Source organism: Danio rerio, chromosome 21 (genome assembly GCF_049306965.1).
Source record: "Danio rerio strain Tuebingen ecotype United States chromosome 21, GRCz12tu, whole genome shotgun sequence".
Classification (NCBI taxonomy): domain Eukaryota; kingdom Metazoa; phylum Chordata; class Actinopteri; order Cypriniformes; family Danionidae; genus Danio; species Danio rerio.
The window spans coordinates 35,848,430-35,865,293 of record NC_133196.1 but is presented as its reverse complement, the minus strand read 5'-3'; the positions used below and the strand labels follow the sequence as shown (position 1 = coordinate 35,865,293).

The 16,864-nt window shown below is 35.0% G+C and overlaps 1 protein-coding gene across 1 annotated transcript; it reads right to left on the bottom strand.

The window, feature by feature from the left end:
- Window positions 1–2,475: 2,475 nt before the first annotated feature.
- arl3l1 (ADP ribosylation factor like GTPase 3, like 1) lies at window positions 2,476–15,639 on the bottom strand. Its single transcript, NM_200693.1, is given in 6 exon segments — window positions 2,476–3,152; window positions 5,081–5,266; window positions 9,287–9,337; window positions 9,514–9,630; window positions 15,231–15,374; window positions 15,496–15,639. Coding segments are annotated over 6 exon segments (564 nt in total). The 5' UTR covers window positions 15,514–15,639; the 3' UTR covers window positions 2,476–3,104.
- Between the last annotated feature and the right edge of the window lie 1,225 nt (window positions 15,640–16,864).

Genomic DNA, 16,864 nt, shown 5'->3' with positions numbered 1-16,864 from the left:
TTTGCACTCAGTTTGGATGTTTAATTTTATAAAACAGGTTATTATTTTTAGACTAAACTATATTGTGTTGTGTAATGACTTTCATTAATGAGTAAAAATTGAATTTATATATATATATATATATATATATATATATATATATATATGTTAGTGCTGTTAAAATTAGTGCGTAAACGCATGCAATTAATTTTAAATATTTAACGCGTTTAAAAAAATAACGTAATCAACGCACTTGCAGGTTGTTTTTTTTACTTCCTGTTGTGGTCTATGTGTGTTTAACATGCAAAGAAATATGGATAAGACCAAGCAAGCACTTTTTGAAGGCAAGTTTCAGTATAAAACATTTAGTGTCACATCACCAGGCTATCCAGAGTTTCATGCAATTTCAGGTGTGTCATTTTTAACTTTCAACTTCTGTTTTAATGGAATTTGATACCGCATGGCGAACAGAAAGAAAAACCTCTGCATTTTGTGACTCGGTGGTCCTTTAAGGTCATCAAAAATCACTGCTTACATGGTCGACTCTTAATAAGAGTATTATCCTAATCATTAAAAATCTAAGTTTTGGTGTCCATGTAAGTGTAAGATGAAGTCGCGAGCTGTCAGACAGCGCATTCCTCTGCCTTTCAGCTTGAGCCCTAAAATTTGTCTGTAAGTTTGACGTGTTTCTTCCTTAAACGCAACATAAGCGTTGTTGTGTCAAAATCCTTGTGAAATACAGCCATACTTTAGAATGCTTAGTTTAAGCAAATTTGATGAATGCGATCATGCGTTTTGAATCAGAAGGGAGTCGCTCCGGCTGCCCTGTCTTGACCTGCGCATGTTTTGTGTGTGTGTGTCTGAGGCCCGTGCACAAAGTATAGACCCTTACAGGGGCAGGTGCTCAAGGCGATCACAAAGTGAAGAGCAAGTACCTCCTGAGTGGGGCACCTCAGCCAATAAGAGCAGAGGGGCAGTGGCTCTAGCCACCAGGCCAGCCCCCTGTGCTTGGCTCTGGTGTGTGTGTGGGTGTGTGTGTGTGTGCACGGGCGTTTCTTAGCAACAAACTTGCTTAAACGTCGTTGTCTGTAGCCACTAAATAAAAAAGTTATGAATTGTTGTGAGACTGCGTTGCACTCTCAGCTCACATCCTTCAAAAGAAAAGGGCCACATAGTCCCCTGATAATGTCAACAGACTGGACTGTCTTAGCAACTGGATGAATGTAAAGGAGGACTGAGCAAAATTGTTTCTACTTTATAATTAATGTTCTTATCTAACAGCAATTCAACTTTACAATGTGTACACTTGTTTGTATTCAATTCTTTATTGTTATTATAATTTTCCATTTTCCATATCTGCAATGCCTGTATTTTGGCAATTTTTTTGCAGTCCACTTAGTATCCAAGTATATATGGAAATTTTTTTTTTCTTTATTGGCATTGATTGTTTTAAAATTCAAATGGCACTATATGCCTGTGTTTTATTTCTGTAATATTTATGGCTGTCAAGCCAGGATCTTGATGGTTTATTGTGGGTATGTTGATTACATGAAGAAATCTGTGTTACAGGTTAAACAAAAATTCTAATAAACAATTATATTTTGAATTTAAAAAGTTTTTGTCTTGCATTTACATTAATTTTACATATGAAAAGCCAAAATAACAAGTTTCAGTCTTTTAAATGCAATTAATATTTTAAAGAAATGTGATTAATTATTATTTTTTTAAAAACCGATTGACAGCATATAAAGGCTTAACTAGGTTAATTAGGTTAACTAGGCAGGTTAAAGTAATTAGGCAAGTTATTGTATAACAGTGGTTTGGTCTGTAGAATATCGAAAAAATATATAGCTTAAGGGGGCTAATAAAATTTACCTTTAAATGTCTTTTGAAAAATTTAGAAACTGCTTTTATTCTGGCCAAAATAAAACAAATAAGACTTTCTCCAAAAGAAAAAATATCATCAGACATACTGTGAAAATTTACTTTAACATCATTTGGGAAATATTTAAAAAAGAAAAAAAATTCAAAGGGGGGCTAATAATTCTGACTTCAACTGTATATTTAATCGGTTTAATACCTACATTAGTAGGCCTATTTGTTATTAGTTCCAATGATACATCCCAGCAAGCAAAGGACAACATGATGCCAGATTGAAGTTGTACCCCAACTTCGTGGGGATGTTGCATTTTGTTTGGAAATAAAAATTGGGTTAACGTCAGAACCCAATATCAACTAATATCATCATCTAAGGATGTTACAACTTGCCATTGACTGAACATTGCCATACCTGATGAATAAATGTCCGTATTTGATGTCAATATGACATTGGTTTAAGATGTTGGCTCAACGTTGAATTTTGGTAATTTTTGAGAGGGGTCTGGATGCACACCTGGTGCAGTGAAATCCGGGCGACCCCAGATTAATAAAAGGACTAAGCCGACAAGTAAATGAACGAATGAATGTTGATTTGGAAAAATAACACAGAACAATATAACTAGTCCAGGAGCTTGTTTGAATCACAATAGTAGTCATAATCTTAAATAACTAGGAAAAATGTGGTAACAGACTGATTTTACATAATCATATGCACATAATGCCCACACAGGAGAATCATCGAAACTACCAAATCCAGTCATACAGTCCCAAAAAAAAACAAACAAAAAAAAAACATGGGTTTCAAAAATCATTGTTCAAAAAGTACAAGAGTATTTCTTATGCTGGTTTGACAACTATATAAAACCTCTGAAGAACTCTACGTGTTTCTGATATATACACAAATGCCTCATCCTTATTTTAGGCTGTAAATCTTGCTTGTGTGCATTATTTATGCCCTGGTGTGTCATATTTCTCAGAAATGTGACACTGACAGAGTGATTTACAGATTGTAAGGAAGCTTGTCTTGTATGAGAGCAACAAAAGCACTCATAGGAGATACTGAGAGGGGAAAATGATTTGTTTTGTTGTGTTTCTGCCACTCAATGTTGGCAGCCAATTTACAAACAGATGGAAGATCATTAATATCATTACAAAACGAGTTTTCCCAAGTAAATACGTTATGTGTGGTTTTTGTTAATGGAATTATCAGAGTGTTTATACAAAATGACACTTGGAAAAAACCAGATTCATTTCTTCTTATTTACAATATTGTTGCTGATCCAGTTCATGCCGTCCTGAAAGAAAAAAAAAAGTCTTCATGTAATCCTTATTTTTATATTTAAATAAATGAACACATAAATTGTTAGTGCATGTAAATGTAACAATATACATTCTATATAGTATTAAAGGCATAGTGAAAATTTACTTTTCATTTTCATTCAAGTGCTTCTAAACCTTCATGATTTTCTGTTTTTACTGTTGAACACAAAAGAAGATATGTTGAAGGATGTTGCACTCAAAAAAATTACTTGTTCAAACTACTTATTTAAAATGAGCTGAAACAACACAATTCATGAGATTTCATTGGGACAACCTAATTTTTTGTGTTATTAACTTAATTAATTTTTGTTAGGACAACATGAATAAATTGTGTAGAACCCTGCATTTTTTACAGTGTGGAAACGGTAGCCATTGATTCCATAGTCAAGACGACAACAATAATAATAACAATTCCTTATATTTATATAGCCCTTTAAACATTTTTTGGGGGAATCTCTTTATCTTCCACCACTGTGTAGCATCCACCTGGATGATGCAATGGCAGCCATATTGCTCCAGACCCAATACCAGCTAAGTGGTCAGTTAGTTAGTTAGTTGGTTTATTTGTGTAGTGCATTTTTTACAACACAACAATGCCCAAAGTGCTGAACACAATCAATACTAATTAAAATACGCCCTACATCACATACATAACGTCTCATCCAAAAGACGGCGCTTACTGAGCGGTATAGAGTCCCCGTCACTATACTGGGGCATTAGGACCCACGCAGACCACAGGTTGAGTGCCCCTTCTGGTCTCACTAACACCACTTCCGGCAGCAACCAAGCTTTCCCATGTGGTCTCCCATCTAGGTACTGACCTGGCGCAGCCCTGCTTAGCTTCAGTGGGCAACCATGTGAGAGTTGTAAAGAGCTAACTGCCGGCATTAAAAAGGCTCAAATGCTAAAGAACAAAGGTGCAGTTTCAGAAGCTTTTTAAAAACAGATAAAGTTGAAGCGTGTCAACTGTGTCAGATCACATTTCAGAGGTGCACAAATTAAGCCCTGCCTTCCAGGATTATATATATGTAGGAGATCTAATAAGTAAGGTGGCGCCAGACTATTTAAGGATTTTGAAACAAAAATAGTCATTTAAAAACAACCCTTGACCAAACATGCAGCCAGCCCAGAGGGAAAACAACTGGGGATATGTGTCATACTGCAAGTCCCTGTCAGAGGTTTCGAAACCGCATTTTGGGCTTATCTATTCAGGGCATACTAATACCCACATACAAAGTGTTGCAATAATAAAGTCTCCCCAATAAAAAAAGCATGATCCCCAAAATAAAAGCATGATTGATGGAGAGAAGACAATAATGATATGGGGATGGTTAGGAGGCCATGATGGACAGAGACCAGTGGGGAAATTTGGCCAGGATGCCAAAGCTGGGATTTTTAACAACCAGAGAGTCAAGAACTCAGTTTAACATCTCATGCGAAAGATGTCACTCACTGATAGTATAGTGTCCCCTTCACTATGCTGGGTCATTAGGGCCCACACAGACCACAGGTTGTGCACCCTCTGCTGGTCTCAGTAACACCACTTCCAGCAGCAAACTAGCTTTCCTGTATGATCTCCCTTCCAGGTACTGACCGGGCACATCCTTGCTTAGCTTCAGTGGGTAACCATGTGAGAGTTGCATAGAGCTAGCTGTTAGCTAAACAGGATTTGACAAAACAAAATACTATGAAAGTAAATGGCTACCAGCTAGCAACATCCTTCAGTACATCTTATTCTGTGTTGACAGCGAGAGAAACTGAGTTATGCTTGTAACAAGTGAGGGGTAAGTAAAGGATGACAGATTTTTCATTTTTGGGTGAACCACCCAGAATGTTTACTGGTTTGGTTCAATTTTGAACGTTACAAGTTTTTACAAATTAAAGCCACTACACATTTACCAACCTGTACACCCTCTCCAGAAACAGCAGAACAAGCCTGGATTTGCCATTCTCTGTCCCGGTATGTGTGCAAGTTGAGGCCTTCAGCAATTTCACTGGCCGGTGAAGCTGTGGCTAAATCCTGTTTATTGGCAAAGATGAGCAATGGCACACCTTTCAGGTTCTCCTCATCGATGAGCTCTGACAGCTCCTGAAGTAAAAGGTCAAAACAGAGGATTCAGTATGGCATAGCACCATGAATTGAACTATATGTTTTTAATGCAGAGTGAGCAGGTGTGCACATCTCCCAAAATGTGAAGCTAAAACATTTTGATCACTCCCTGCAGGCTGGCTGCAGTATAGACCATGAACCGCATTGTGTTATTTACAGTAAGTAAATACATAGCAGTCGTTAGAGTGTTTGCTAAATATCTGCTGATACTTTATTTTGATGAATTCCTGCAGTTATTCTGTTGAATACAAACAACTTTGCAACTAGTCAACTACAACCATTATAATGTTGTAAGTCTGAAAGCTTTAAATAATTGTTTACTCGAAAAAAGTTAAATTCTGTGATTAAATACTCACTCTTATTTTGATACGATCCCCTAATCTTTCTTAATCTTTGGAACATAATTTTTTTAATGAAATCTGAGAACTATCTGATTCTTCATAGGCAGTAATATTCTTGGGACATTCAAAGTCAGGAAAAGGAATAGAAAACTGTCAAAACATGTGATTTCAGTAGTTCAACTGCAATCATACAAAGCTCCAAGAACACATTTATGTGCCAAAAATAATTAAAACAGTTTTGTTTGCCAGTATTTCTGTCAGATTGGGGTTTGTGTTTAGGACAAAGGAAAACAAAGTCGTCACAAAAGGAGAGTGAACTAACCAATTCTTTTTTGCTAATACTTTTTTTCACACCTGCCAAAATTGTTAAGGTTTATTTTCATTTTGGTGCTGTTTGTTTGTTTGTTTAGACCAGCTTGATATGTGAATTCAGTACACAGTTGTTGGATTTAAACTGATCTAACGGGCAAAACTATTCCGCACTTTTGTACTAAACCAGCTGCAGGTGTGCTGCTGAGTATTATGGAATAAGGACAAGTATGTTGACAGTTTTGCCCTTAAGTAGCTTAGCCCTATGACAGGTTACTGACAAACCTAGAATTATGTGGAGGTGCAAATTCTCATAGAAATTTGGTATAACTATTCTTTAATTAATTTATTTATATATATTTTTTTACACTTCTGAGAGTAGTAAAGTGATAGAAATCCAGCTAGTATGGTGTGCAAACACTTTGTTTTGTTTGTACCTTTTAGACATTTTCTGTCATTTCTTATCTTTACACAACCAATATAATCTCACTTCAGCCACATATTTCGAAATTCTCAGGACAAGAGCAATGTAAAATCCGCCGATTCTTTCTGATATGTATTACACATTGTAAAAGTGTCTGTAAATTAGCCTTTTCTTTTTTTTCATGTTATTCACGTTATTATTTTAATTTTTCCCCATTTATGTATGCTTTTGAATTGCATTTTGGGATCTTGAGCTTTCTTCCAACACCTTTTAACCTTGTAAAGTTGGTAAAAGTGACTTTTTAAAACATTTTTAATAGTTTACAGTGATATATTGTCTATGTTTCTGTTGTATATTATGGTACAAAAAAGCTTGTAATAAGCTGCCATTGCATTTTCAGTTATTTTTCCGATTTATTTCTCTATATATTATTTATCATAGATTATATGATTTCAAAATAATAAAATGTCAATAAAAATTACTTCTGTTATTGTGAATTTTTGACAATAAGATTCAACAGAGCAGAGATCAAGCTCCCATAATGCAATTCACAATTGTAAACAGAAAAGCCTTGTGAATCAACAGTGCATATCTGAAAACATGAGTAAGGCAATGATACTGCAATAATGTAACTTGGACAAATAAGTCTGACAGCATTTAAATCCAGAGATGTATAAAGTACTAGAGACCCATACTTAAGTAAAAGTACAAGTGCTTTATCAAAAATTGACTTGAGTAGAAGTAGAAGTGCTCTTTAAGCACCATACTTAAGTGGAAGTACAAAAGTATTCAACATTTTTTGTACTTAAGTATTGCAAGTAGTTTATTTCAAAATTTACTACTCAAGTACTGAAAGTAAAAGTACAAGTATTGTGTAATGTAGTTATTAAAGAAAGCAGTCAAAATACACTAATTGTTTTGTTTATTTTAAAAATCTTTTTTGGGGTACTTGATTAAGCAGAACGAAAAGAAACAGGGCTTACGATACTGTTTTTCTCTGTAAATAGTTTATATGGTACAAGAGCTCACATCGTCAGGCCCTTTTACCAGAAAATCCCTTCACTGATGAGATAATTCAGCATGTTCACTCACATACATTCTCTCTCTCTCTCTCTCTCTCTCTCTCTCTCTCTCTCTCATACACACACACACACTGCCATGCACACACCTAAATGTACACTCTCTCCCCACTCTCACACATTCATACACTCTCACACACACAGTTCTCTCTCTATCTCTCTCTCACACACACATTTTTGTGAATTGTGGGGACATTACATAGGTTACACACACACACACACACACACACACAGACGCAAACACAGGTACAATCACACTGTTGTTTTCTCTTACTCACACATTATTCACTCTCACTCACACACACACAAACACCCACTCACACTTTGGGAGTTTTGAAGTTTGATTGGTTAATACCACAATAAACAGGAGTTCTGTCTTCTGGAAGCACTCATGAAACTAAACTAAACAAGCAAACTAAATCCTGCTTCACTAATTCACTTGATTTTGATTTTATTGTAAAAAAACAGGAAAATGTGTATATTACTGTGTTAATTGAAAATCTGAAATATTTTATGGCTTATGGCTATGATTTAGTAATATTTTTTTTATTATGTTTTTAATGAAATTGTTCTTACAGTTCATATTTTCTGTAGTATATTTATTAATTCTGGTACTTTTACCATAAACCAACATCTCAACCATTTGGTAGAGGCTGATATTTTAGAAATAATGTGATGTGTTGAATAAAAATGCACTGATTGTGTTAACTAGCGACATTAGGAGTTAAGAAATGCAATCAAAAAATTTCTATTGCTTTTGTCTTGGTGTGACAGTTAAAGGGTTTTTTGTAATAAAATTTTGTCGTTTAATACAGCAGTCAGATATACGAACTGTGCCCTTAATTTGACCTGCTGAAAGAAAACACTCTTTCTGGATGTATCAAACAAAACTCATGCACAGAAGACAGCACGAGCATTTACAGCTAATAAACTCATGTCAATATTATCCCGCCTGCTTATTGAGCGCTGACCGGTCTTACACGGCTATGATTGGTTATTGTCCTCAACAGAAAGGGCTTTAGAAATATAAGCGCTGTTCAGCCATGGCGGGAAGAATACGCGATTATCACAGGTAATAGACACAGTGGAGAAAACTTAATTGCACATGAGACACGCTCATGTCTGGATCCACAGCCTAACAGCTAAGAAGAGAGGAAAAGTTACCTTACAAACTGGCTAGCGGGTCAAATGTCCAAAGTGAGAGAGCGAGAGATAGGCAGAGGTGAAGTTTTACATTTCTCCCTAATAGTAAACTAGCGGCTGGTATGCTGTGCCGCCTCGCCCTCGCGCCTCCGTCCTTCGCCATAGTATTGCGACATCGCGCATATGAGATAAATGACGTCATCACGTAATAACCGGTTATGACCTATTACTGAACTGATATCAATCATTTTGACACCCCTAGTAACGAGTAACGATGCAGCACATAAAAAATCTATCGGAGTAAAAGTATCAAACTCATGGAAAATATGTACTTAAGTAAAAGTGGAAGTAGGAGAAAAAAATAATACTCCAGTAAAGTACAGATACTGCCTTTTAGTACTTGAGTACAGTAGTGAAGTAGTTCTACTTCGTTACTATACATCTCTGTTTAAATCACACAATTAGAGAGTAATTTATGATAAATTCATGAGTTTAAAAATAAAAAAGATCCAGTCACTCATAATACAAAGGAGGAGATCTCCTTTTAATTTTGACGATGAGTGTTTTCAGATGAGCCTTGAGACAAAAGTCTACATTACAAGTGAATGAATTTAGGGGCAGATTTCCAAAAGAAGAATATCAGATACTTTTCGGGATCAAAATGAGAAGCTGGTTGTTATAGATTGATTCTCTAAAGTCTTACCAGTCCTGTTTCCTCAAATCTCTTTTTGTCTGCACTGTCAATCACGTAGATCTAATAAATAAAAAAAAAGAGAAAGAGAAAATGAGGACTATTATGTGAGAAAAGGGGCTTTTGGCTGATACTCAGGACAGAAATGGAAATACATATATGTGTGTAAATGATTTGATAATTCTCAGTGTCATTGGGAAAGTGAACTTCAGAGTTTGCCATTAACACTATTGTCATACCAGTAAATCAGTGTTTTCTAGGTACTTCTTCCAGAAGGGGCGAATCTTCCTCTGCCCTCCAATGTCCCACACGTTCAGCTTCATGCCATCACACGTCACACTTTTAATGTTAAAACCCTGAAAGAACAAAAAAAGCAAAATATCAGTGGTTGAATGCATACTAAAAAAATCATACTCAGTAAAAGTACCATTACTTGCCTAAATATGCAAGTAGAGTAAAAGTGTCTGTTGTAAATGTTTCTCAAGCATAAGTAAAAAGTAGCCCTTTTAAAAGTACTCAAGTACTTAGAGGTTGTTTAAAGCCATTTCAGTCCTAACACAGACGACATTATCATCTCTTGGACTCTTTTATTGTTTCCACACTGTACATGTTTACTGCATTTACAAAGCACACAAGTCTTGAAATTTTTCTATGAGCGATTTGAATCACAGGACTTATTATTCTCTTCCAATCAAATATAAAAATATAAGTAAAGAATCAAGTAGGGACTACAGGTTGAAGGAAAAAGGGGAGGAGTAAACCTACTGATTTTGTCTAAGTACGCATTTTTAAAAGCACTTAGTAAAGTAGAATTCCTGAGATAAACGACTTAATTACAGTCATTTGGGTATTTATAATTTGTTACTTTACACCACTGTAAAAGATGCAGTTGTAAATTCATGTTTTGTAAAATTGTGTGTAATTATTAATGTTAATCTGATTTCATAATTTACAACTTTATCTCACATTATAACTAATATCTTCCTGGGTGACTTTAAATAACACAATTGTGGCTTTATATCTTTTTATTTATACCTAATTCTAACAATTATAACTGTATTCTGTCAATAGTACTTTAAATCGTTCTTATATTACAAAAGTAAATGTAAGTTTCACGGTTATGATTTTAAATCTCACAACGGTTACTTCATGTCACACAACTGTTACTTCACAGTTGTGATTTCAACCCTGCAGGCACAGGATGTCAACATGACATGTCATATGGACATTGTAACCCAACGTTGTGGGGATGTTGGATTTTGTTTGAAAATAAAAATCGGCTTGACGTCAGAACCTAGAATCAGGTGTCCAACCTAAAATGAACCAAATATCAATGAAATTTTACATCGTTATTGGAAATCAAAATAACATAAAATAAAATTTCAATTTTACAGATTTAACTATTATTATCAAGCTTGATCTCACAAGAAAACATAAGTGTTTTACATTTTGTCAATTGAGTGGACAAAAGTCGTATGAAGATGTATAATTTTAAAAAGAAGTGTGGTACCCAACCCAGCCCCTAAACCCAACCGTCATTGGGTGGTGAGTAAATTGTACTGAATTGTACGAGTTAGCCACTAATTTAAAAAGTTATGAATTGCCGTGAGATTGTGAATTTAACTCTTAATTGAATGCAAATATTAGATACTTTGCGAAAGAATTGACTGAGGTCTGATATTCAATTTCAAATCTTACATTTGTGACGATAATTCATGATAGGCCTTACGCTTTTCAATTACAACATCATATCACACAAATTAATATTTAAGTATCCCAATGGTAACTTCATAAGTCACAATTTGACTTTAATTTCACAGTTGTGATCTCACAATTATTACTATATTTCATGACATGACAATACAAAAGTGAGTTTAAAATCTCACAATTTGACAATATAAAAACAATTCAAAATGTTGAAAAAAATCGTCTGCAATTTAAATGTACAATTTAATGTCTGTTGAATTTAAACAAGCATGTTTAAATGTTCAACTTAATTTCTTAGTTTAAATTCAACACATATAAATTGTTTACAACCACTTAACTTGAGTTAAAAAAAATCAATACAGCACCTTATAACTTATAATTTAAAAATAAATCTGTACATACAATTCAACATCCAGAGCTATTTGTCTATTTGCATCTCTGTTTAATCTTTGTCATCTTTTCTCATATTTCTAACTTTACCTCACACCTATTTTCTTATTTTTTTTTTACTATGAGGAAACATCAGATATAGCAGTTCTTATTCAACACAGACTGGGTCAAAATACTGACAAGTACACTGATAGTTGCACGATGTATTTAAACTCCTGTCTAAATTTATCCTACCCCCGAATGGCCTCCCAACTACTGAGACTTTATGGTTAAGTAATCTTTAACCGTAGGATTAAAGACAGTGTTGTGGTGCTATTCTTAGAGAGGATCTTCTCTCTGCCCACAGGCCTCGGCTCTTCAGCTTTAACTGACTGCAGCATCTAATGGCTGTTAGCAAAACACATTTTGAACAAAAAAGGGTCTCGCATTACAACCACAATTCTGGATATTTAGAAGAAATCAAGTAACTAGTAGTAAGCTATGTGGAAGTCCACTAGCATCCATGCTAAATGTTGAGTTAAATAGATTAAAATTAAACATACTCACCCTCTAGTGGTTCTTAATATCTATAAAGTTACTTTTTTTCTCCTGAACACAACACTTTGAATCATGTTGCAAAGTGGTCACCATAAAAAAAAATCCTCTCTGCTTTTTCATTTTTAGTTGAATATAATGAACTTTTCTAGTCATCTCAACTTACATCAATCAGACTGATTAAATTATAAAGTTCAACATTGAATAACTTAAAAACATGAGTTGAAACCTGATTAACTTCTTAAAATAAGATAAAGCAACATAAATATATTTGTTGTTTAGATTTTTTGTCATTAATTTTTACAGTGCATAGTTGGCAAAGAAATGCTATGGAAGTCAATGGGTACCTGTTTTCAACATTCTACATGTTCTTTTTGTGGTCAGCAGAAGAAAGAATATTTTAATTTAGACTTTTATTACTTGATATAAATGATTTTTTAACTTTTACATCAGATGTTTTTATTTTTTTCAACACTGTAAAATGGTCAATTATTTTAATCAAATCAAATGAACTTTTCTAGTCAACTCAACTCAATTCAACTGACTACACATATTTCATTAAACTTTGTATGACTTAAAAAAAAACAAGTTGAAAGCTATTAAACTTATGAAACCGTTTTAAATTAAGTTAAAGTAACATTTGTAAGAACAGTTGTTGCAATTACTTTTTTTGTTAAATTGAGACATCATGCTAATAACTAGCGCTAACCCACATGGCGCAGTGTACCTTTGACCTCTCAACAGTAAATAGAGCGGTAAACCAGACTGACCACATTTGATCCTATTAACCCAAACTTTCTTGACAGATTGAGAATAAGCCATCACGTCTGTTATTCAGTTAGTTCTTTCTAGGACATTCTAGCTGTTTCTATTAGGTTTGTCTTTTAGATGAGACCTCAACATTTAGTTTCTTTTGACATAAATTATGAGAAAATTGTTACAATTTTTTTAACCATATTCATTCATTCATTCATTTTTTTCCTTCAGCTTAGTCTCTATTTCAGAGGTTGTCACTGGCAAAATGAACCACCAACTATTCCAATATATGTTTTACACAGCAGATGCACTTCCAATGACAACCCAGTACTAGGAAACCCTCATTCACACACACAGTCATACACTACACTATAATTCACCCGTAGCACATGTCTTTAGACTCTTTAGCATCCGGAGAAAACCCACACCAACACGGGGAGAACATGCAAAAATATGTAAGCACACACACAAATGCCTATTGACCCAGCCTGGACTCTACCCAGCGACCTTCTTGCTGTGAGGCGACAGTGTTAACCACTGAGCCACCATGCTGCCCCTTTTGAACCAAATATATGTTGATATCTTTTTAACAGTGAAGGCAGGATATTAAGATTTCTGAAACAAACTACATATTAAACTATAAAAAAAATATTCAACTACAACTTTTTACGATCGAAATAAACACAATTGTGTCAAATAAACTATTTACATACTAAAAACTTATTTTTTTTATTGTATATATTTTATAATACTATAGAGTTATATATCAATTAATCAGTTTATTTTTTATTTTATTATTCTTATTTATTTCTTTAAATATACTTTTCTGTCAATTTTGGACTTATTAGACACAATGAGCTTGTTGTGTAAATGTTTTTTAAATACTGTACTTGCATGCAATTACTTCTGTGATAATTGTTAAACTTTATGCCTAGAATGGCTTTGTTGACTTTAACCTATGCCATAACCAAATCCTAAAGCTAACACAACATTTAATCTGTAATTAACCTTACCCATATTCCACCTTGATAGCAGCAAATGTGTTACAAAACATGAAGTAGGATATATAGATTACATTATTTGATGATAAATGAGCAGTACAGATGAAGAAACAACATAAAGCAGGGCCCTTTCATTCATTCATTCATTCATTCATTCATTCATTTTCGGCTTATTCCCTTTAATAATCGGTGTTCGCCACAGCGGAACGAACCGTCAACTTATACAGCATATGTTTTAAGCAGCGGATGCTCTTCCAGCTGCAGCCCATCTCTTGGAAAACAGGGCTTTTTCATTTTAATATTTTGATTTCTATACCAATTATGAATAATTCATAATAACATGTTTATCCTTTCTAAAACAAAAAACAGCCTAACACTTTGTTTATTGAAAATAATTGGCATAGCTGTGAACAAATAGGAATGAAATGAGAAATAATAACTTGAATTTTTGTTGTTTTGTTGGACAATTAATGGCACAATAAGGTCATTTTATATTATTAATATGATTTCTCAAAAAAACTGTTTATTATTCAGTCATTCATTTTCCTAAAGCTTATTTATCAGGTGTCGCCACAGCGGAATGAACCCCCATCTATTCCAGCATATGTTTTACACAGTGCATGCCCTTCCAGCCGCAACCCAGTATTGGGAAACACCCATAGGCTCTCGCATTTACACACACATTCATACACTACAGCCAATTTTGTTTATCCAATTCAAATATAATGCATGTGTTTGACTGTGGGGGAAACCAGAGCACCCAAAGGAATTCCACATGAACACAAAGAGAACATGCAAACTCCACACAGAAATGCTAACTGGCCTAGGCTAGATGGGACTCGAACCAGCAACCTTCTTGCTGTGAGGCGACATTTACTGTAATGTATTTACATTTAAATTTATATTAGAATTATAAATTTACATACACACACACACACACACACACACACACACGCGCACACACACACACACACACACACACACACACACACACACACACACACACACACACACACACACAATTATAACCAAACTGTTACCCATAGAGTCAAAAACCTGCTTATGTTGGGGTTTTTCCACTGAATTATTTGTCCAGTCTACCTTCTTTATCACTGATTAGCCAAATTCAAACATTTTGGTGTTATGCTAGCTGAGATGAAGCTAAAATACATTATATATCCGCCAAAGAACGACTTTAGCATGATCTTTTAAAATCTGCTAATGCATTTAAACTGGTGTAACTGTTTAAGTCTTGGAGAATATTTCAGAATATATTAAATCCCACAAAATGTGTTAGCATGCCACACCAGCTAATACCTTCACGCCTTTTACATTCACAGGAAATTAGGCATAATTACTCAAAGCTTTGTCAGTTATAATAACACATAACACATTTAGGAGTTGGAGAAGCACGTCCTTGCCTACTTTTAACTAATTATTGGTTAAAACAGCAAGCACTTTTAGAGTGTACATTAGAAATGGGAAAGGATCATGGTGCATTGCTAATTATTTACAGTTGTTTCATTCACACTTTTTAAAACTACCATTTTAAGAAAAGTTCCTCTCACCTGAGTCGGTGTAATGGTGTTCACGTCTTCAGAGGCAAGTTGTTTTAACAAAGTGGTTTTTCCAGCATTATCCAGACCAAGAAGGACTATCCGAAGCTCTTGCTCTGTAGTTCCCTTTAACTTCTCGATAACTGAAAACAAACCCTTAGAAAACACACGTTTGTGCCTTAAAAGTCTGATTACTTTCAGCTACATTCCATCATGACATTAATAAACAATTCTCTGATTTTTTTTCAAAACAGGCATTTAAGCAAATCAATCTCACCTTTTGGACTTCTCCCATAGTGCTGTGAAAGTCTTGCTAAAGAAAGAGAAAGCACAGCTACATTCTATGCAGGATAAATCCAGGTGAGATTTGGGTTTGTTATTGGGTTCTCTTCCCTCAAAACGATTTACTTCACACGTTGCCTGTTCTCTATGTGTCTGGCCTCCCTCATATGTAACATGGGCAGGATGTGGAGGTGGGTGAAGGTGGAGGAGGGGTTGGATTAACAGGCCACAATTAGCAATCACTCCGCCCGCCCATCTCCCTTCCACTCGTCTCCTCCAGCACATCTCTAGCATTAAAGACTTACCTGGATTATCCTTAACCACCAGCTGCTTCAGGACAGGCCTCTGACACTCTCTCTTTGTGCTCTCTTATATGCTTCTAGTCCTCACATATGCAAGCTTGACTGCTCTTCACACTACAATAGATGCGTTATCAGTACAAATCTAACAGAACTTTTCAGTATTTTGTAAATGACGATTAGTGCTATGCGACTAACACTTTACCTATCTCCAAAAATCGAATATGATATATGTAGGTTTATTGAAACTGCAAGGAAAATAATATAACCCTATTTTTAAAGAATGCACATGTGAATTGACACATTGTTATAATCCATGTTGCCCTGGTCCTATGTTTTGCTTTGCTCCCTGTTCTCCTTGTGTTTTCAAGGTGCTGCACCCTTGTTGAACTCTCTGTCGCCTCAGACACTCATTGCTTCCACCCTCTGGTTATTTCATCAATCCTTTGGCTGCTCTTTGTACTTAAGTCCTGCTATTTTCAGTTTTTCTGTTTTGTACTTTGGTTAATAAGTGTGTTGTAGCTGCATCTTGCCTGCAAAATCAATAGAATGACTGACCAAATTTGGATCCAGCTGTTTGTCTTGGCCAAGAAACAAAAACCATTGAAGACCAAATTTGTAAGTTTCTAGACATTGCTAATTACTCTGACATCCCAGACTTTTTTCTATCACATGCTCAATGAACCATTAAAATCCATCCTAGTCTTTATTGGTCAAATGAGGTTGGGCATAGCTCTTCTCGTTAATAGTTCCTCCTTCAAATCTTGGAAAGAGGGAGGAGGAATGTTCTAAATATTTGTTGGGGAGGCAATAACCAGTAAGGACCGAAGGCCTTGGGATATGCATATGTATATCAGTTTGTCTTGGCCAAGAATCAAAAAACATTAAGGACCAAATTTGTAAGTTTCTGGACATTACTAATTACTCTGACACCCCAGACTGTATGCTCACATACTTTTTTCTATCACATACTCAATGCACCATTAAAACCCACCTTAATCTTTAATGGTCCTCGAGGGATGTGTCATGATGTTGGTCATAGGTCTTTTCATTAGTGGTTCCTCC